Below are 23,211 nucleotides of genomic sequence, written 5' to 3' on the forward strand. Positions count from 1 at the left end.
CTGGGTCAGGCAATGATCGAGCTAATTCATTCATTCATTTCTCAACTCAGATGAAAGAAAACATTTTATAACCTACATTAAAAAAAAATTGTGGGCGGGAGCTGGCACCTTGGACTGCTTTGCTCAGGTGTTATCCATAAAGGAATAATCTGAAAATTTCCAGCCAATCAGAGCGATTCCTCAGCTTCAGCCCGCTGTGAGAACAGAAGCTCCAGGAAGTTAAACACAGGACTTTCTACTGCTGCCTGTTTAAGAAATGGATTCAGTTTTTGACAATAAATTGGTAACCAGTAGACGTATTTAAAAAACACAAATTGTGTTGGATTTGTCTTTAAAAGATCTATCTGATTGTATCAAAATATGCTGTGTTTGATGGGGTTATACGTTTTACAGATCACATGGAGACACAAAAACCAGAGCTGCAAACAACTTCTACTTTGGAAAGCGTTTTTAAACACTAAGTAAGTGAACGCCATAAGAGTGAGCTGGTGCACTCCCTCAGACTCTCCCCCACAGCCGAGCCAGACAGTCAGCAGCTGTGACTGTGACAGCAGCCGTTAGTGTCATGACTCTGGCAGTGACACGTCGCATCGCTCCAGGTGAAGCTGCTGCTGCTGCTGGATCAGGATTTAGTTTCAGTTGTGACACTCTGAACCGAGCTGAGCTGCTCTAGTTGTGGCGTATTGGTGACACATGTATCCTACCTGATCAAAGCCTATTCAGTCCAAATCCTGTGTGGGATAATGTGAGCGATAGTAGGACCTGCAATTTCTAGCCAGCGTGCACACAAGTCAGTCAACGCCGCCACAAATGCAATAAAAGTGGGAGCATCGTCAGACTTCCTGTAAATCTTAGAGCAATGACGTCAGGATTTCATGACGTCAAAGAGCACCTGTGGCTCAGCTGGTAAAACAGCAGACTATCCAACAACAATCAGAGCAAATCTGAGGCTGAACTGGACGTCATTGTTCCCCGTTGGTCAGCTCAACAAAGTCATTTTCTTCAGTCCACTATAAAGCACTTCTTGTGTCACAAGCTTCAGATTGAAAGATGTGTACCTTCTTTCACCCCTCCCAGGGAGAATTAATAGAGACCTCTTGTCGGTGGAAATCAATTCTGCTCAAGGGTCTTCAGAGCCTCAGTTTCACAGGTCTTACCTCCTCGACCTTTCAGTTTAGGGAATGTTACCGCCGGCTCCAGAAGTGAGCAATGCCTCAGATACACTCAATGTATCACACACTGTTCCACGGAAGAGGTCTTCGATGACTACATCACAACCGCTGTGAACAAACGGTCATGGCGATATTTTAGCGGTCTGAATTCACTGGGAGCGTAGTTTGTTCTCCTCCGTCCTACTGAGAGGGAGGAGCACATGGAGGAGGCAAAAACAGAGTAAGTGTTCAGAAAAGGTGGTTTAGGAACTGAAATGGTTTCATTTTTTGTGGTGACGGTCACATATCAGGTCACTCTTTTTTCTAAAGCAACATAAGAGCAAAACATAACTGAGCAGAAATAAACCAAAAGGAGCTACAGAAAATCTTTTAAATAGTGCAAGTTAAAAAGGTCAAGATTAAGACAGACCATAACTCACGCTGGGTTAAAAGCCAATGAGTGAAAGGGTGCTTTTCTGCAAGTTTTAAAAACAGCTAAAGACGAAGGGAGAAAAAAAACTGAATGTAAAAATGATAAATACATTTGATTAGTTTCAGAATCACAGGTTATTTTATTTGTTTTATTGCATTAGTGCAGAAACACAGAGGTGACATTTTAAAGGGGGGGGCAGACTAAAGCAGGTGAGCCCAGAACAGGAAGTGCACCCACCAGAAGGAGAGGTTATTTAAAATGATCTTTAACCGATCGAAACAATTTCATCAATTAGCCGACGACCGAAGTAACCGTTTACTTTACAGCAAATCAAAACAAAACCCAACATTAAAGGCCTAGTATTCTTTGAAGGAATGTCGGAGATGATCAGCTACTACCACGACAAATTTCATTTCAGTATCTTTAAAACGGACTACGTTCTAGCCAGTTTTGTGTTGGCTAAAGTCAATTAACTGTGGCGACCACTTATGATTTGGGTTGACTCTAAAAGTGAATCGGTTGTAGATACACATCAACCCGTCACTGAGTGTTTCCTTAAAAGTTGTCCAGAGAATCCAGGGATATTTTACACACAGACAGATCCACAGATATACACTCAGGTCTTTAAAGAAGCAATATTAGATCTCGTCTTACACGTTTTGGTAACAGGTGATAGAAATCCAGTGTTATTCATTGAAATATTTAGTCTTTTGTCCAAACAAAAACTGTCCTGTGAGGTCCCACTGCTCCACATCACACTATGGCTTTTACCTTTGAGAAGTAAAAAAGTAAAAAAAAAAAAAAATGAGATGAAAGAAAAAAAAAGGTATTTCTACTCGATAATGCTGTGCAATAACTGCCTGGCACTCACTTCAAAGTTTGGTTTCAGGGAGTCGGGGTGTCAGCGGGAGGGAAAGTGCTTGTGAGGCCCGGCTCGAGGAAAGAACCGCAGGTGGTAAAGCATCAAACCAAAGGAAAAGAAGGCCCGTGTCTGGACGCGTTTCTGCTCAGCTGAATGATGTAGAGTACCCAAACCGAAAGAGGACAATGGGAGTACATTACTACGTGGCTGCGCGTTTATGGGTGAGTGGAGTCTTTGAGGACGTCGTCTTAGAATAATAGGAGGAAGTTCAAACTCCTTTATGGAGAGTTGAGCCTTCAAAGAACATGATAAAATAGTTCTGTGGCTCTTAAGGATTCCCCCCGCTGGTAATAGTGAACATCATCCACTTTCTGTCATGCATAAGTAACGGAGCAGTGGGAATTCTGTACAGGATCACAATATTGTTTGACAATCTTTACACCAATTAGGTAGGGAAAAAAGATCAAATAAAATCCCATGGCATTGTTTTCTGCAAGCTCATTTTTCACTGTAGTCCATCTGGCTAAAGATACCATGTGGAATAGTTTGTCCCAATTATTGGATGCCCACGTGCACGATGTGATTAGACAGGTAGCAGCTGTATATCAGTGCAGTTTAAATAATAATAAATTATTCCTAAATGAAAACAAAACTGTTTTTTTTTTTCATTTTTATTGACAGTAAAAAAGATGATTTAAGCACATAGATCCATAGATGGGATCTCAGTTGAAAGGATAAATGAAGTTAAACTTTGAGGGGGTTATTTCAGATTGTGAACTTAATTGGAAACTTCCCATCAAAGCCATGGAATGACAATATTGAAGACAGGTGTTATTGTTTGCTGAGCCTGGCCACCCTATGAAGCAAGCTTATTTCAGCCGCTTGTATCCAGGATCTTGTTCTTCCAGTAATGATCCAAACCTCGTGGCCATAAGTATGGGTTGGAACATAGATGGACCAGTACATCCAGAGTTTTGCCTTTCGACTCAACTCTTTCTTCACCACGACCAGTCAAAGCAACGCCCTCAATACTGAAGACGAGAACCCGATCCGCCGATCCATCTCCCATTCCATCCAATCATCACTTGTGAACAAGACTCCCAGATACCTGAACTCATCCACATGAGACAGAAACTCACCCCCTGACACGGAGGGAGAATTCCACACATTTGCAGTTAAGGTTAGGAGCTCCGTCATCTGGGGGGAGCTCGGAGTAAAGCCGCTGCTCCTTCACATCGAAAGGAGTCAGCTGAGGTGGTTCAGGCATCTGATTAGGATGTCTCCTGAATGCCTCCATTTGGAGGTTTTTCAGGCATGTCCCACTGAGAAGAGACCTCAGGGCAGACCCACAACTCACCGGAGGGATTATGTATCCTCTCTGGCCTGGGAACGCCTTGGGATCCCCCAGGAGGAGCTGGAGAGTGCTGCTGGAGAAAAGAGATGTCTGGGTTTCTCTCTGCGACCCGACCACGGAGCGGTGGATGAATGGATATTGTTTGCATTTGATTTGTATTTTGGTTTTATTATGGATGAATGTATTTGTGAGCATGGCCAAATGGTAATTGTTGTCTTATCATTTAAAACGGGGGAAGGTTATAGAAGATTTTTTTTCTCTCTTTGCATTTTTATCACATAAATTGTAAGTAATTTGGTTGAGTTTTGTCAGATTTTTTTTTTTCCCCTGACGATTCAATCACTTTAGAGAGTTCTGGGTCTGCTCCTAGTGGGAGGTACATGGAAAGTGAAGGAGGCATCATAATCAGATGCCCGAACCACCTCAGCTGACTTCTTTTTTCAAAAATAAAGGAGGAAAATCACTTCTGAGCACTGAGGACCTCGGACTTAGAGGAGCTCACTTTCTCGTTTGTGTTTTGTCTTGAATCGAGTTGAAAAGTTAACCAGTTGTAGATGTACATCCAATACCTTCTGCAGGTTTCACTGAAATTCGTCCAGTGGTTCGAGAGAATATTTTGGTAACAGACAGACACACACACACATCACAGACAAAAACACTGTCATTCAAATTTTCCTTTTGGCAGTGGTCACTAATAAAAGCAACTGCAAAAGGATAAAATATTCAAGTATTTTGTTTGCCTAGATAGAGATCGAGGCCACGGCTTTGCACCAGTCTCCCGTGACATTAAGAAATAGACGCTGTAAAATTGAGAGTGAGACGCAGAAGAGAGGGAGATTTTGACAAAGACTCATTTAAAGTGACTCGAGCACAACACCCACCCACCCCCACCCCCACATATGCAGCCCAAACCACAAGACAGACCAAACTCCAATCACAAACATTTATTCAGATCAGACAACTCCAGTGAATTCCTCCGAGGAGCGTCTCGGTGAGATATTAAAAGAATCAAAAAGGAAAGAGTGGGAAGCTTGTGAGACCGAGCAGGTGAGCTTTACAAAGACAGAGGACAGATATAGACATGAATATGTAGGCAGCAGAAGACTACAAATATACAAATAAAAAAAAATGTCACCCAAAAGATCGTGATGCAGCTCTGGTTCTGGTCGCATTTAGAGACAAACTAAACAGCTCCAGATTTTGCTGGGGATTAGGTGACTGGAAAAAGAAGTAGAGGAAAAGAAACTGAATAAAATAAGTATTTTGGGCCTAGTAGACTAAAACCAGCTCAGGCTGAGGCAAACTAATGAGGGAAGAAAAAGTTCATAAATATGTATATTTACAGGTTCGATGGTTGGTTGAAACTCGGAGCAGAAAAACACATTCCCTAATATCTGCAACTGAGAGTTAGGTTACGTTCACACTGCAGGCAAAACTGACCCATGTCGGACTTTTTATGATGGCCTGACAAATCAGATTTTTTTCTAATCCCACCCAGGTCACTCTACTATAAGTTACTGTCGGTCTGACTTTTACATTGTGGATCAATCCAAATACTGATATTATTGATGCAGTTTAAAGTTTGGAAGAAGTCCAGTTGCTTGCTGATGACTGAGAATCTACACCAGCACATGATACCAACGTTGGGGTTGGATCGTATCTGTGCTGGCACGACAGAACCGATACTTGAGTTTACGTCTACTTTGAACTTTTGGTTCCAGAGGTTCAAATCCGCTCAAGAGTAGGGGGAAAGTGGCGAGATCAAATGTAAACGTTGGAAACGAGTGTGGTAGATAATAACTTTTTCGGCTCCGACTGCACAACGACTTTAAGTTTGATACGCAACATGTGCAGCATCCACATAACGTTAGTAAACGGAGAGCCCTGAGTCTGGTAATAAATCAATGGAATCATAACTTCTTTGAGTACCGCTGTGTTTCACATTTAAAGAAATCGAAGGAAATAAAAAGCTGTCAGAAGGTCGGTTTTTCCAAATGAATCACTTTCAGCTCCGCTCCCCATTCAGACTTACGGTTTACAGTGAAATTAGACAAGATTTGTTGAGGAAACAAGACGACTTCTATATGGTGTAAACGAGCCTTTAGTGTACAGCTGTTGGTTAAATTATGTTGTTCTGATTCAGAAAGCTTTAGAAACACTGGGGACATTAATGCTTCTTTCAGCTGTTCCCTCTTCAGGGGTCTCCACAGCGAGTCCTCCTCCTCCATCTAACTCTGTCTTCTGTGTCCTCTGTCCTCACTCCAACTCCCTCCATGTCCTCTCTAACTGCATCCATATGTCTCCTCTTTGTCTTTTTCCTGGCAGCTGCGTCTCTAACATCCTTCTACCAATATACCCACTGTTCCTCCTCTGCACATGTCCAAACCATCTCAGTCTGGCCTCTCTAACTTTATCTCCCAGTCCTTCAACCTGTGCTGTACCTCTGATGACCTCATTCCTAATCCTGTCCATCCTTGTCCCTCCCAAGGAGAACCTCATCATCTTCAGCTCGGCCACTTCCAGTTCTGTCTTTTTGTCCGTCCCACTGTCTCCAAACCATACAACACAACTGCTCTCTCCACTGTCTTGTAAACCTTTCCTTTGAGCTTTTTTTAAACACCTTTTGTCACAAATCACTCCTGAAACTTTTCTTCATCCAATCCATCCTGCCTGGACTCTCTTCTTCACCTCTTAATACAGAGACACACACAAAAAAAAAATAAAAAATTTTGATTCAGTGATTACCTCGATTTTGGGGTCATGAGTTGGTGTGGGTTTGGTACAAGGGGAAAAAGAAATGTCAAATGCAAATTTCTGTGTCCTTTAAAAAAAAAAAAAAACAGACAATAACTCTGCCCTACCAAAACAGAGAGTAGGGAGGCTCCAAGTAGCAGGTCATGTAAAGTAAGACAGATTTGTCAGCTGGTAACTTGACAATAGAATTGAAAAATAAAATAAAATGTCATATTGTAAATAATGTAATACTGCAAATATATATCCTATGTTTTTCATCTAATCTGAGCTGTAAACTGTGTCCTACAGGCAACAAAAAGTTAAAAAGAAAACTGAAAACTGGCTCCAATCATTCCCGACTGCTGGTTGTTGACTTAGTGCATAAAAACCTTTTATGTTTCTTAGTATCTGATGACAAAACCATCATTCAGATTCCAGGATGCTAACACTAACTTCTCATGCAATTTTTGAAAGGTTCATAAATAACATGGCTTAAAACTGAGGAAAAATAAAAAGAATAAAACAATAGTTAACTCCAATAGTCATTACATTAAAACATGCACATATTGTGAACGGCCCTAAATGCTGCCAAGAGAAAATAAAGAGGATAGCCTTTAAACCAAAGGTTTCCTTACAGAAAGCTGCACAACCAGTGTCTCCGCTGAGATACAGTGGCATGCTGCTTAATTCCACCGACCATGAGGGTGAACAAACACACCATAAATAAAGCTTTACAGATTCAAGTCAGAGTGCACACGCTGGGAAAACAAACTATAATATTAAACTAACACACAGGATGTAAAAATCTGCAATCACTTGTTTTTTGTACACCCTACACCTTATTAATGATCCATTTTTATTTAAATTTAAAAGCATAAACTCCCCGTGTTATATATTTTTTCACATTTCTGTTGTGTTTTTAATTGATTGACATGAATTCTTCATTCTTTACAGCAACTACTGCACTGCTGCAAAGACTTAAATCAGTGAGGGTTTTAGATTTCTTTACTGAAATCAAACAAGCAGGTAAAAGTGTCAGCTTCCAGCTCCTCTGTACAAAAACTGAGACCAGCTGACTAAATACGTCTTCATGTGGGTTAGTCGTTCCTTCAGCTCCACACAACGCTTGAGTCGATGTTTGGTTTCAAATCAAACTCAAATCTCTCCTGACGCACACGTTCAGGACGCTGCAGTGTAACCAGTGCTGAGCTCCAGGGAATCAAATGTCTGATTTTCACCCAATCTTTAAAGTTAAACATTACCTAAGATTTTCATTCAATTTTTTTTTGTTTGGTGTTTAAGAGTTCTCCCTTCTTTCCCAAAGTCAAATTCGAGTGATTTTTCAGGCATTTTCAAGATTTTCCAGCACAGAAGGTGTGGTAAGGTGCTTTCAGGACACTGAGGAATGATAAAAGAAAGTAACATTTCCTCCTTCCTTTGTTTTAGTTTCTTTCTTTGTTCAGTCCCAGGAAAACAGAGTCTACCCTCTTTAACTTCCAGGGGTTTTACTTCTCAGGACAAAATTAAAATGATTTGGTTTCTTTCAGGTTCTAAAATTATTCAAATCTAACCTCAAGTGCACAAAAACTACCAGAAGCAGGGCTGACTGGATATTGTAGAGAGCCTGTGATTCACAAAAGGTGGAGCAAATATACTGACACCTGCTTCCCTCTGTGTGCACTACAAGCACATCTTCAGAACAGAACCTCATCTGGAAAACCAATATGCTGGTGGGCTGATTTGTAAAACAGAAAAAAGAAACATGCGACATGCTGATTACCTCCGCCAAGGAGGTTATGTTTTCAGTAGCATCTGTTTGTTTGTCTGTCTGTGAACAGATTTTCAGGAAATTTTCAGGAAACTTCAAATACGGTACAAGAAACAAGTGATTCCATTTTGGTGGCGATCCGGTCAAAGGTCAAGGTCACAGATGACCTTGTGCTCCAACTCTGGAAAATTAAACTGCACAGTTGAACGCCTCTTAAGTCAAGAGTGATCACCATTGATTTCAAGGTCAAGGGGTCAAAGGTCAACATCCTAGTTGACCCTGGGCTCTAACTCTGCAACAGTGTAATGTAGGATTGTCAAATTTCACAGCTGGACACCTCATGGGTCAAAGATAAGGCCTGCTGATTTCAAGCTCCATGGGGTCAAAGGTCAAGGTCACTTTGTTAAAACCAGTCTCTGCTTCTACATGTGACCGGTTGTGTCCGTTGGTTTGCCCGTCTGTCTGTTAGCAAAGATCAGGTAACAACCGATGAACAGATTTGGAGGAAATTTTCAATGGATTAAATTTTGGTTCTGATCCAGATTATGATCTGGATTGCACTATTTTTTAATCATGTTGTGGCCATAGCGGAGGTTTGTGCTCTCTCAGTCCTTCCGGTTATGTAACGTCTCTGTAACATTCTGAACCTATTGCTCGAGGCCTTATCTCCCTAAGTTAGAGCCGTTTAAAGCGCTGTAAATTCCATGCAGCAAGAAGAACACGTCACAATACTTTCTAGGCAGACGGTAATGCCATATACCGTAACATGGTAGAACTACAAGATGACTTCAAAGTACTAAATGTTGGCTATGGCCCAACCCTGCGCCTGCTGCAGGTGGACTAGTCTAGGTAGAAGTGTGTGCTAAAACAAATTCAGTTTGAGTTTCGGACATAATCAAACACTTCAATCAAAATTCAAGCACTTTTAAAACCTTAAAAATACCGCATTAAAATTCAACCATTTTCAGGGATTTGAAGCACCCTTACAAACACCATGGTGTTAAAAAAAATGAGTCAAGTTACTACACTTGTTGAGTAATCTGTCAGTTTTTTTTAACAAATCTAAATGTATGCAAGTATTTGAAATCCTTCAAAATGTTTTTTTTTTAGTTTATTCAATTATGAGTCTTCCTGCCCATTTTGAACATTGGCCTTTAGCACAAAGGACTAACCTTTACAGGGAGGAAGCATTACCCCGCTTGCACCCACAGACAGATAATAGCAGCACGGAGAGATGCTCCTCTGAGCAGCTAAATATAGCAGAAACTGTTCACGGAGAGGGTACAAGGAAGAACAGATGTGTCTGTGGGAGGGTGAGTGTCTGTGGAAGTCAGGGAGCAGAACAAGGAAAGGTACAGAAAGTTGGGTTTATGTGTGTGTGTGTGTGTGTGTGTGATGTATGCAAGGCACAAACAGCAGATTTGTAATGAGACAATGTAAACATCGACAGTTCCTCTGTTTGGCAAATTAATTTGCAGCTACTGCTTCTGGTAATGTTACCGACACGCAGGTGTGTGTGCTAGCTTTGAGTGCGGAGAGAAAAAGGCAGAAGAGGAGATTGAAAACAATCTTCCCTTTCACTTTACTCTCATATAAATGCCCCCCCTCCCCATCAATGAGCAGTTTCAGCCCAACTCATTTCAATTAGTCAGCCTGAGAGCATCGTGGGAGCAGAGGCGCCGCAGGGAGATGGACCCCATTCCGAAGCATTCAGTCTACCATCCATCAGACATGGAAAAGGGATAATCCCATGAAAGAATAGCTGGTTAACTGAACAGAGCGACCGTAAACACGGTACATGTGTCAGAGCCTGACCTTTTCACTGATTGGCTCTCCATCCTAAGCCGCCTTGAGAGCAAACATGACAGAAACACTGTCCAAGATGGCAGAGTGTGAGCAACATCGTCACTTTGTAGCCAGCAATGTTTACTCAACATGTATGTAACACCAACAAGATTCAGAGAGATTAACTTCATATTTGCAGAGCTCCTTTCTGACAGACTTTAGGATCAACGTTTTCTGGGCTGCAGACGAGTATGGAGCGTAATTCAGAAGTCAGCTTCCCTGATGGTATGGAGGTGCGTAACTGTGCAGGGCTGACCTGAGTTAAACATTCATAAAAGCACCACATGCTGTCAAACTAAAGGCCGTTACAAATTCTGTGAGAAGTCACAAAGTCAGCTCTCAATCACATGGTTGCATGGCGCAAATTGCGTGATTTTTGTTTGCAAAGCAGCTTCGCCCACCCCTTTGCGACACGTGGCCCTGGCCCAAGTTGTTTGCACAGAGTGTTGTGTGATTGGTCAGAAGTTGTTGTTGGTGTGTTTATGTGGAAAAGCCGGTGAGCTTTAATGGAGTCATTTTGCTTCTACTGCTCCGCTGAGAGGCTGTTAGAAAATACAGCCGTCTTTACAACTGTTCCAGCAAAACATAGAAACCTCTGAACTTAAAAAGACCACAGACACACAGGCGGCTCTTCGTGGCTGTGGTGGCCGGGAGGAAGTGCTCCTAGCCGGGCAGCGTCGGGACACGTTCCCTTCATTCGCTCATTAATGTGCACCCTCATATTTGCAAATGCCAAACAACATGTACTGTCTCAGTCGGTTTAATAACACGTCTGGTCGGAATAACGGAAGCACAAATCTGTACAAGGACAGCAGAGTTAAGAAGCCAGCAGGAAGAAACCTGCAAGGGGAAGGAGGAGCTTCCCAGGAGATATCGAGTGTCTCGTGGACGATGAAAAGTGTGTGAGAAAACGAACAGCTCGCAATTACGAGACTGTGACCTGACTTTGTGACTTCTCATGGAGCACGCTGGAGCCTTAAAGGTTTTACAGCATCAGCAGCATCAGGCATCGTGTACCTTTCATTAGAGACCCATGTTGCTCAGAAGTTGGTATATACATGTACCTATCTGTAATTTCCTCCAAAGGATCATTAAAGTATCCATCAATCTACATCTAAGATTTTTTTAGAAGATACACTGAGCCATTATAACACCAGAAAGCCATGGGAAACTAAATTACATCCTATTTCAGTTCTAGGATTTTAAGTTTCCAGCATAAAAAAAAAAAGATCAAATACTTACCATATTCTAAAATAACTCAAATCTAACCTCAGTTGCACAAAAACACATCAGAGTCCATCATGTTATTATGTATTAATTAAAAACCAAGCCAAAATGGTAAAGCTGTGTGTGAAAACCTAATCCCATCCTTGCTGCTTCAATTGGATTTAAGTAGGACACTATCAGCCAGGTGCTGCTGATCAGATGTATTAATAACTGATCATCATTAGTGGGACCACCTATAAAAGCAGGAGAGTTGGCCATTTCTCTGGAGCATACAGGTGTGTGAACACAATGCCAAGGCGGAAAGACATCAGCAATGATCTTAGAGACGCAGCTGTTGCTGCCCCTTAATCTGGGATGGATTAAAGATCATTTCTGAACTAGTCTGAGTCCATCATTCTGCACAGAGAAAGGTTGTTCAGAACTGGAAAACATTTTAGACGGTTGCCAATCGACGTCCTCGCAAATTCACCCCAAGGTCAGACTGTGCGATGCTTAGGGAAATTACAAAAGAGGTGCTCTATCTTAGACCTCACAGGCCTCTGTTAGCAGGTTAGAAGTTAAGGTTTGTGACAGGACAATCAGGAAACAAATGAACGAGTACGGATTATTTGAAACAAGTCGTACTCGTTCAGTCTTTTCCTTTCCTTAAAACAACACGGCAGCACAACTCTGGTTTGTAAGGTTTCATCTGAATGAACCACAAGACTTCTGGAACAATGTCCTTTGGACAGATGAGACCAAAGTAGTGATGTTTACCCATAATGCACAGGGTCATGTCTGGTGAAAATGAGACAGCATGTCAGCAAAAACACCTATCACAAACTGTCAAGCACAGTAGTAGAGAGGTGATGATCTGGGCTTGTTTTGCAGCCACAGGACCTGGGCTCCTTGCAGTCGTGGAATCGACCCTGAACTCCTCTGTGGACCAAAGGGTTCTGGAGTCAAACGTGAGGACATCTGTCCGACAGCTGAAGGTTGGACCAAACTGGCTCATGCTGCGGAACAATGATCCCAAACCCAGCAGCTGTTCAACAACAGAATGCTCCAAAGAGCCAAGGTGTTGTAATGGTCCAGTCAAAGTCCTGACCTGGCCTGTGGTGGGACTCTATGAGTCGAAATGACGCTGAAAAGAAGAGTGGGTCAGAATTCTTCCACAACAGTGTGAGAGACTGATGAGGTCAAACAGAAACCCAACAATGAGCTCAAAGAGGTTGTACAGGTTATAGAATCCTGGGTGGATTTAGTTTTCCCCATTAGCTTTACTCTTGTTTAACCAAAAATAAAAAAAACATGATGAACTCTGTTGCATGTTTTTGTACACTCAAGGTTAAAAAAAAAAAAAAAGCAGATAATTTTATTTTGCCCTGATACATAAACCCCAATAACTGATAGAGGGTGGATTTTTTTTTTTCCTTCTTTCTTTTCCCGCAAGGCTGCACTCTGAACTGGAGTCTGAAATGTCAGATTCAAACACCTACCTTTATCTAAACAGAGTGAAGTGTCTGCTTTGGAAAGGCAAAGCCTTTGTCCAAAAAAGACAAAACGTTGCAACTTGAAGGTGAAATACTGCGTTCTTGTCTGTATTGTTGTTTTGTAGACGTAGAAACAGCCTGTTCTTCTGATGCTGACAACAGCATGCCTCACACAGATGCATAAAAGATACCCAGTCAGGCTGTGGAACAAAGAGCTGATTAGCACAGCTGGCGTCTGTCCTACTTCTGCATCGGCATGTTTTAACCAAAAGGTTTGCTCCTCCTCTCCAAAAATCAGAGCGTTTCAGCTCATCTAAGCATCCGATCGCATATTACCGTCTAAAGTGATAAAAAGCAAATTTAGAGTCAGATACAGTGGAGGTTGAAATGCCATCCATGTCTAACTTTTCCCTGCCAGTGAGGCAGAGAGACAGGGCCCGTACTACAGATAAACCCCCTCCTTCACAGGTCTGTCTGACCTAATCTTTACAAGGTTGTCGTCCTTATCCTCTGGAGGAAAAAAAAAATACATTCTCGCCAGATATTCTCTTTAATGGTATGTATTGCACTGTGTTTACTCAAAATCAACCCCAGGACTTTATTGTTAGCGCAAGTGCGCTGAATAATTGATGAGAGATTTAGGTTTCAGAAGTAGTTCTCCTCCTCCTCCTTCAGACTTTGAACTTTTGGTTCCAACTTTCCCGCTTTAGACAGAAACACTTTAAAGCTGCCGCAACAAAGTAAGGCCGCATCTGAGATTATCCTTAAACTGAAAGGTCGACACACGTGGAGCGTTCTCCAAGAAATAAAAACTTCTTCAATATCTGGGCGTGCCGGGTCTGTCAGCGACTCTCACCTGTATTGTGCTTGGAAGTGCTCCTGAACAAAACTGTGGCGGCTCCGAGGCTTCTGTATGCTGGGTAAACCGGGACTGGAAGGGTTCTCCAATGGATTGGTTTCCTGTAAACACAGACATTTAAATAAACAAAATGGACACTTTATTAGGCATTAGGTAGGAAGGACAAAAAAAAGAGGAATAGCTCTAAATAAAATATGGACCAGTGTGACTCAGGATGAGATAGCTACAGATCACTGCATTAATAAAAACAGCTCATGAAGACAATAGCTAACACAAGATATCAATGATTATGCTCAGTAAGCTTGTAGTTAGCTTAGCCCTGTGTTAGCTTATAATTAGCTTATGCCTATGTGTTAGCATGTAGCTAGATTAGCCTTATGTGTTAGCTTGTAGTTAGCTTAGCCCTGTGTTAGCCTATAATTAGCTTATGCCTATGTGTTAGCTTGTAGTTAACTTAGCACTGTGTTAGCCTATGGTTAGCTTATCCCTATATGTTAGCTTATAGTTTGTTTAACAAATGTGTTTGCGTAGTTTACCCCATGTGCCTGGCTATAGTTATAGTTATCTTACCTCTGTGTTAACTTAGCTAGCTCACCCCAGTGTTAGTCTATAGTTAGCTCACCTCTGTATTATATATTTATTCCTGTGTTAGCTGAAAAAGGGTAAAAAGTTAGTTTATTGTTTGCAATTTAAATATTTACCAGTGCTGTTTTTCCAATCACTTACTCTCAAGCTAAATGAAAATCACACACTTTCTTTTTTACACCAATTATAAATCAAGTCTCGCTACATCACTTTACAGTACCACCATATCTAAGCAGTTACTTTCAATTGCATTCCTAAAACAAACTTCAAGTCAGATCGATACTGAACAGAACTATGTAAGAAATTATATTATGTCACCATAAAGAATAGTTTCCTTTAAAAACCAAGCAAACTGAAGAGGATTGTCAGAATATCAAGCAATTTATTCATGAAAACAATATGAAAAGGTCTGGAGAACTAAGGGTATTTAAATTACTACAGATATTGACCCAATTTTTGTTTGTTTTCTCTAATTTCAGCTTCTCTCCATTGGCTCTGTGTAAAAAGTTACAAAGCTCTCAACAACCAAGCTCCATCTTATATTAAAGATGTTATTAATCCATATTTTCCTAACGGAGCACTTCGCTCTCAGACTGCAGGTTTACTTGTGGTTCCTAGAGTTTCTAAAAGTAGAACAGGAGGCAGAGCTTTCAGTTCTCAGGCTCCTCTGTTGTGGAACCAACTTCCAGTTTCTGTCTGTGTGGCTGACATCCTGTCTACTTTTAAGACTAGACTTAAAACTTTCCTTTTGGATAAATCCTAGAGTTGGTTCGGGTTTCCTCAGCTATGCCTTAGTTATGCTGCTATAGGCTCAGACTGCTGGAGGACAAACTGACCACATTTTGTCACCGCTGTCTTTACTCTCTACTCTCCATGTTTATACATGCAGTTATTGCTGTGGTGAACCTGTGTTTCTTTGTTTTCCTTCCCACAGAAACTACACTTGAACCAATCCTGTGTTTGCCTCTTTCCTGTACTCTGAAACCCCAGCCGGCTAAGGAAGACGTTTGCTCGCCCTGGTTCTGGGTCCTGTTTAAAAGGAGTCTTTCCTTTCTCCTGTCACCAATATGCTTGCTCTGGAGGAGGGTTTGCGTCAAAGTGAAGGTTTGACATAATCTACTGGTTTCCTTAGACATGCAACTTTTAGCATTTTGTAATATATTGAATGTGATTATATTGTGTTACACTGGATGTTAATCTGGATAAATTTTGAATTTGGATTTATAATTTAGACTTCTTTTTCTTTGGACAATGACAGACTAATTTTGTCGTGAATTAGTGCCGTATAAATAAATTGATTTAAACTGAATTTAAAACAACACTAATAACTGCACCCCAGAGGGAGAGTTCTGCTTTCTTTGCCTTACAATTAGAGGCCGACTGATTTTAATCAGCCAATATTGGCCACTTTTAAAAACTTGGCAATCGGCCGCACCTGTGCATTCTTCATCAGTTATTAAGTAGGAAAATGAAGATGCTCACTGTGGCTCAAAATGTAGTTTTTTAAGCAAGAATGCACTTCTATATATTATTATTCAGAAGTGTACAAGTGTACATTAAGCAGTCATGTTTTGTTAAATGAAAAATATATAGATAAAAGAAAGTAAAAAGACACTAATTAACACAAATCTAGTAAATTACAACAGTATTTTAAGAAACTGGGTTTCCAACAATAGAATACAGACCAAAAAATTAATTTTGAGCTGAATTTGTATCTCCAAGAGACATGTAAGACAGGTATGTGTGTAACCATTTGTTTTTGCCTACTAGCAAAATATCTGATGAACCAGTAGACTGACTTAAAATCAAATTAGCCACAATTACAATTAGGAAGCTATGAATTACTTCCTAATTATTTAGTCATTAGGAATTACTAAATTATGGCCTGAAACCATTCTGAATCATTGAGAGAGTGCAAGAGAGAAGTGCTTGTACTACTTACAAAGTACTGAGATGCTTTTATTCATGCTACAGTATGTAGGAATAGTAGTATAGTATGTTCAGTTCTGAGAACTTATGGAGTGCTCTACACCACAAGACTTAGAACAAAAAAGTGACCTAATTTAAGTCTTGCGTGGTTCAGACATGGAGCAGAGAGTCATCTTCCACAGAGGTACAAGTATCTTATCTCACCCTCTTCTCAAGTGAAACGGCACTTTCTGCACTTGCCATTAACTGTGTCCCCAGAAATAATGGCAATCCAACTTTGATGAGGCTTTTCCTTTGTCCGAACAAAATCCAATCACTCCTGCATTTAGTCTGAACAAAGGCGTGCTTCTTGCATCTGAGAAAACTCCTGCAGCGATGGTTCTCCTCGGAATACATAATGAGGGCCAAAGCGCTAAAGCTAGTAAGCATGGGTGGTAGTTTGTTTCCCAAACTTCACCTTAGCCAACTATTCAACTTGGGTTCTACCTTAACTGGATGCTTGTAGATTTTCAATAAAGCACTGCTAAAATTGAAAGATTTCCAGCTTTGGTACGGTGCCTTTAAGTTTAAAAGCTTTCTTTTTTTTTGCAAGCAAGCATAATGAATGGTATGCTTTAGGAAAAGTAATTATTCAAATGTTTATTGTCTTTGTTTGCATATGGCTTAGTTTACATTTTTAAAATTGATGGAGTATGTTTAGTTTCATATTTCTTGTATCACAAAACAAACTGTGGTGTTGTTTCTCTTGTTTTGTTTTTTTCCCCCACCATTCTTTTCTGTGGAAGACGATGATGAACGATCCTCAGACCTTGACAAACAGCAGCATGGAAACCATGGCCATGTTTGCCCCAGTGAACATTTGTTCATTAGTTACAGCAGCCTGATGTAAAAAGGATGCCAACTACATATTTAGTTCATCTGATGCATTTGCCATTTTTATATACTGAATATAATGGTGTCCGCTGAATAAAAGCAAGTAAACGATGAGCCCCTTCTTACGAGAGTGAAAGGGTCCAAATTAAAGGTCGCACAAGATCAATCAGTAGGTGTATGGACTTTTTGACAAAGAACCTATGATTTCAAGAGCAAATCTAAATATAAAAAGATGTTCTGTTTGGGATCTGGTTTGGGATTTTTGGTTTTTTTACAAGTAAATACAGCTGAATAATTGTTAGCATTAGATGTCACTGTAACATGGCTGATTTTAAACCAACCTGATGACTGCGTTGAACATTGTTCTTTGTGAAAATCCTCCACCTTTTGAACACCACACTCAGTTTGTTCACTGCTGACAGATCATTCCCAATATATCCACTTGCCCCTGGCTGACGACGTATTCCTCTGAGGATACTTCTGTAACTAGAGAGGGTTAAGGGGGATATGATCCTAATGACATGTGACCAGGATGAAACATCCCATTACAATGAGAACTATGGACTTCTGTGTTCAAGATTCCTGGAAACATTTGGGATAAATTAAGCCCACAAGTTGCAAAGACTTCAATATAATTTGTCAACCTTTAGATATTTTTAATCTTTAATGACTGGACGTGCACTATACCTCTCTGGAGAGAAGCTGCTCCTTTTTTTTTGGATGTCAGATATCATCATCTGGCAACAAACCTAAAAGGCAGTCTTGTTGGATAAAATACAAGATAAGCTTAATCAGGCTATATAAAAAGACAAGAAAGCTGAAGCTGGGTAAAATGTACAGGGCAAAAAATAATAATTACTCTGTTGGCTTGCTTCTGTCTAAAGGCAGGATGGATGGATTTTTGCTGCACACAACAACTTTACACACATTTTACATTTTTACTGCACTCTGCTGAAGGCAAAACGTTGTCTGTAGCAAAATATCTGACAAACCACTGCACAGATTTTAATCGCTGGATGTACGTTTACAACTGATTAACTTTTAGACTCAACTCAATTTAAGATGGCCAGCTAACCGCCCTTAGGCAGACACGTAAATGGCTTCAAACCAGTCAGTTTTACAGATACTGAACTAAAATTAACAGGATACGGGAAGTCCTAAATGGATTGAGGCAGTTACGTTCTGCCCCTTCCCATCTCACCGTTGGACTCGAGGCTCAGCTCTGTGCTACCAGTCAAACGTTTCCCAGTGCGCCACAGCTTCCCTCCGGAGATCTGTGCGCTCCGTTCCCTACATGAAAACATTCGCTGGTACCAAAGCCCCGCTGATCCCCCAAAGCACGCAGCCATGTGTGACGTTTCTGAGGGACTCCACAGAGTGCTCCTACCCCTACGAGGCTGAGGAGGGGGGGGATTAAACTCCCTCTAGAAGTTTGGTTTTTAAAATCTAAAACCATTCTAACAGTGGGAAAGAGTGGGTCTTTGGTTTGCATGGATGGGCAAGTAAATGTAGCTTCAAAACATGACAGAGGAGACAGATGGGCTGAAGGGAACGAAAAGGAGGCACCGTATTTTCAACATGGATATTTTCTGCTGTGTTTGCATCAAGGTTGTGCGTCTCTGGTCTGTGGCGGATACTATACACTTCTTGATAGACGGCCAACGTTAGAATTTGTTAAAAGATGCGTGAGCAGAAGGGATGTGCAATATTGCCAAAAAATGATATCACAATATATTTCTTTAAATACCCCAATAACTATATCACAGACGAAAGTCCACATTTTCTGCTTTTTAATATTTTTATTGCCCGAATAGATATGTAACTTCAAAACTGTTTTATTGACGTGTCTCCACCCTTATCTGACACAACATGCTTGAATGACTCGCAAAATATGGTGGTCTGATCCACATCTTCTATTTTAAAACCAAAATAATTCCAAACAACAGAAGATCTGAGAGATCTTGAGAGATATTTTCCTTGTTGTGCTCTGCCATGACGATGATGATGATGATGATGATTCTTCTTCTTCTTGTGTTTTATTGGCAGTTGGCAAACAACTACAGGAAACATTACCGCCACCAACTGGTAAAGAAGTGTGGACCACATGGCGACTCGCGCTGCACAGGTCAGGCTCCGTGAAATTACGTCGTCACATGATATCGCAATATTACTTTTTTCACCGATGTCAAAAAATCCACCGGTATTACCGTAAAAGAGACGATATGGCACACCCCTAATGAGCAGGGAAAAAATGAATTTAAAAAAATTGACACAACATGATGCGAGTCAGGCTGTAATCACTATGCAATGAGATTCAATCTGGTAGGATTTAACGCAATACAGTACCACAAAGAAACAGTCTATGTCAATTTCTACTTTTTTATTGCATAATAAAAAATTTAAAAAAGATCGCTCACAAATGGGCCTTGCTTTGAAATGTCATAAAACTCGATTTAAACGATACACAAAAATGAGAGAGAGAAAAATAATAATAAAGAAAAAACATCCAGCAGATGATGCGTTTACCACTCTTTTAGTAAGTCAGTAATCAGCAACTAAATGTATTTTCTACATTCTAAATAATAAAACCAAAGTTAACCTTCCAGCCTGGATCAGAGTGAAGCACATTTTCAGTGTTTGGTGCCGTTTCTACGGGTGCTGCTGCAGCTCTGACTGTGATGCCGCCAACATTCTCACATTTATTAAGCTTCTCTGGTACGAGAAGAAATCGTTCGATTCTGAAAGCTGTCGGAACTTCTTCTGTATGTCACTGTTATCTTCTGTAGACGTTCATCTTATGTTCCTCTCTGAGATGTGAGGAAAACAACCAAAAAAAAAAAAGCTCGCACATCAGAGAGGAACTTGCCCGGCGTGGCCAACAAATCAGCTGCCACCAAACGGTGATTTATCCACGCAGAGAGCCTGGCTGCCCGCGGCGTGTGCGCTCCCACTTGTTGGATTTAGCACGTTGCGTAACGTCTTGGCACCGAGTTCTGATCTCAGAAAATTCATACTGGCAAACAAATGGCAAGCACCGTGTGTGCAGGGACAACATAACGTTAAAACAGAGCTGTGGATGAGTTCGAGATAAGCTTATTTTGAAAGAGCGATCCCAGCAGTAATACCCTGAAAACTCAACTGCAGGCAGTTAAAAAAAAAAATGGTTTGATTTTAAGATTTTTGCAAAGAATACAAGCACAGTTGTCCTTAAACATGGCAACTCTTGATGTGAATAGCAAATTTCTGACTTGTGGAATACATTGAGGCCCCAAAACAGGCAATTCATAAAAGAATGACACTAACACTCCTTGAGGGACTGTATATCGCCCTTCGCCTTGCATTCCAAAGTTATAAACAAAGATCTAATGTGATCTGTTCCCACTTAGAGTATGTTATGGGCCTGACCTTCAGCAACTACCACAAGAAATTTTAGGTCAATATCTGTACAACATGCTAAGTTATAGCCATTTTTATGCTTGCTAATGTCAATTAGCTGTGGTGATCATCTTGAATCGGGTTGACTCCGAAATTTAATCAGCTGTAGAGGAGCTCTGAAAGATTACTTCCTGAGAGTTTCATTCAAATTCATTTAGTGGTTCACGAGATATTTTGCTAACAGACAGACAGGGCTGACGCCAACAGTTCATACCAAAGTCTTAAGTAAAGATGTGCAAGGCGTAGCGCTTGGAGTATGTGTTGGAGAGGACTCTCAGCTACAACCATACCAAAATTTAACTCAACATCTGTAAAGTTTGAAGAGTCAAAGCTATTTTTGTGTTTGCTTACGTCAGTTTGCTGTGGTGGCCATCTTGAACTGAGTTGACTCCAAAAGTTAATTATTTTTAGATGTTCATCTAATGATTATTTTCTGGGGTTTTCACTTAAATCTATCCAGTGGCTCTTGAGATATTTTGCTAAAAGACAAGCAAACAATCCCACACACAGGAAATTCCATGACTGACTGCCTTTCATGGCGGTGGGCGATCAAACATTTATATCAGCCTCGACTTAAACGCAGGAGGACAAAAATGCAGTTCGTTTCATTGGCAGACCACTTTCAAAGGGGAGATGAAAAGTGTTTTTGGAAGCTGACATAGATCAAAAGAAAGTCATAGAATGAGTCTGGCATAATGAAAAAAAATCACACTAATTTTAAATTACACTGAACAGAAAAATATAAACGCAACACTTGTGTTTTTGTTGAGCTGAACTCAAAGATCCAAGAATCTTTCTGTGTATAAAATCAGCCTTTTTTTCTGTCAAATATTGATCCTAAATCTGTGTGAATCTGTGTGTGTGAGCTGAGATAATCCATCCACCTCACAGGTGTGGCTGATTAGACGGCATGATTATTGCACAGGTGTGCCTCGGGCAATTAAAGGCCACTCTAAAATGTGCAGCTTGCTTTTACTGTATTGTGGGGGTCGGGGGGGGGGGGTGTTAGAAAACCAGTCAGTATCAGGTGTGACCACCATCTGCCTCAGGCAGTCCTTCGCACAGAGCTGATCAGGACATTGATCAACTGTCCGATGTCTGGACCGCCACCCGCCGCTTGTTGCTGTCCGGATGGGAAACTCTTTGCAGACTGTGTGACATCATTGTAAAGCTCGGGGGTTCCCCTTGTGAAATGTGGGGCTGGAGTTCCCAACAGCAGCTCCAGACCAAAAAAAAAAAAAAACCCAAACAAGACGTCTTGTCAAACCAGTGCTCTTGTTAACGAAACTGACATCTTCTGCTTCCATTTCCCCTGATAATCTCTGCGACGGTGACCTCCTCAGTGTCCGACAGCGGTCTGCCACAGCTGGCCCCGCCTCCTTCTATGTCACCAACCAAGGAGGTAACTCCGCCCTCACGATCACCCCGCTATGGGATTTTGACACAAACCCTCTAAAAACAAGTCGTTGACATTTTAAATCAGAGAAATGGACCACTGGAGTGTTTCATGGTAGTGTTTAACTAAAAGAAAAGGATGAAAACTCGTTTTTTTCCTCCCCCTTTAAAGTAGTGCTGTTCAGACGAGCACACAGCTTCTGCACCTTGCTGACATAAATGTGCTCAGTAAGCTACAGTGCTCTCAAGAGTCTTCCTGTGGAGTAAAAGCAGCCCCCTTTCCAGCCGCTGGTAGCGGTTTGATGCCGTCAGCCTCCTGCAGGAGGAGATGACGTCTCCCGCCGAGACGAGCCAACGGTGACGCGGCTCTCGGCTGCTCCAGGACAGATCAACCGCTGTCTTATAGAGGAAAGCTACGCCAGAAAAAAAAGCAACTTAGGTTATTTTTTTGGGTTTGTGCAGGACAGGTTTCAGTGAAAGACAAGTCTTCTATGTAGAGTCTGTCAACACCAGAGGCCATTACAGAGAAAAGGGGCAAATAAGTCAGCTGCAGGCCTCCAGAAGTAAGGACAACATCCAAACTATGTACGGTTTAGGAGAACTTTAGTTGAAAAAAAATAATAAACTACAGTATTTGTTAACAAAATGACAAATACAAGAGACTGCAGAGTTCTGATTATCACCAGTACATTATAATGGTTTTACACAACATTGATGAAATAATGTACATTTGAAGTTCATATGTGATACACCTTTTTTTTCATAAAAAGAACAACTCTCTACTGTGATATGAAACGTACAGACACAGATAAGTGTTTGTTGGTATCCGTTTACAATAATAAAAGAAAAACACAGCCAAATAACTCCAGTTTTTGTCTCATCGGTCCCAGAAACTTTGGGGCTTGTCAGCATGCATTTTGGTGAATTCTTGTCTGGCTGTTTTTTGTGTTTTTCTTCCAGTAGTGGAGCCTCCTGGATCTTCTTCCTCATTAGGATTCATGTCACAGATGGTGCAAACAGAAAGTGACAAACTTTGACCCCTGGAGTTCAGCTCAAATGGGTTTAGATGGTTTCTATGGCTTCTTTTCTACCATCTGCACTCTCCAGCTGATCAACCTGGGGTTGCATTTCCTCTTGCGTCCACATCCTGGGAGGTTGGCTTCAGTCTCATAAACCTTCTGCTTTTATATAATCTTGTCAGCTGTGGTCAGAGGAACATGAAGCTGCTTGGAGATGGTCTTGTAGCCTTAACATGGATACCTATATCTGTATCTGGCAACCCCCCCCCCC

The 23,211-nt window shown here is 41.1% G+C and overlaps 1 protein-coding gene across 1 annotated transcript in view; it reads right to left on the bottom strand.

Moving 5' to 3' along the window:
• Positions 1–23,211, bottom strand: part of usp43a (ubiquitin specific peptidase 43a) — a 191,987-nt gene that overhangs the window by 128,886 nt on the left and 39,890 nt on the right. The window contains exon 3 of the mRNA XM_017427695.3: positions 13,702–13,805. Within this exon, the coding sequence (XP_017283184.1) occupies positions 13,702–13,805 (104 nt within the window). The remainder of the gene's footprint in view (positions 1–13,701; positions 13,806–23,211) is intronic.

The sequence above is a fragment of the Kryptolebias marmoratus genome, linkage group LG3 (genome assembly GCF_001649575.2).
Source record: "Kryptolebias marmoratus isolate JLee-2015 linkage group LG3, ASM164957v2, whole genome shotgun sequence".
In the NCBI taxonomy this organism is placed as follows: Eukaryota; Metazoa; Chordata; class Actinopteri; order Cyprinodontiformes; family Rivulidae; genus Kryptolebias; species Kryptolebias marmoratus.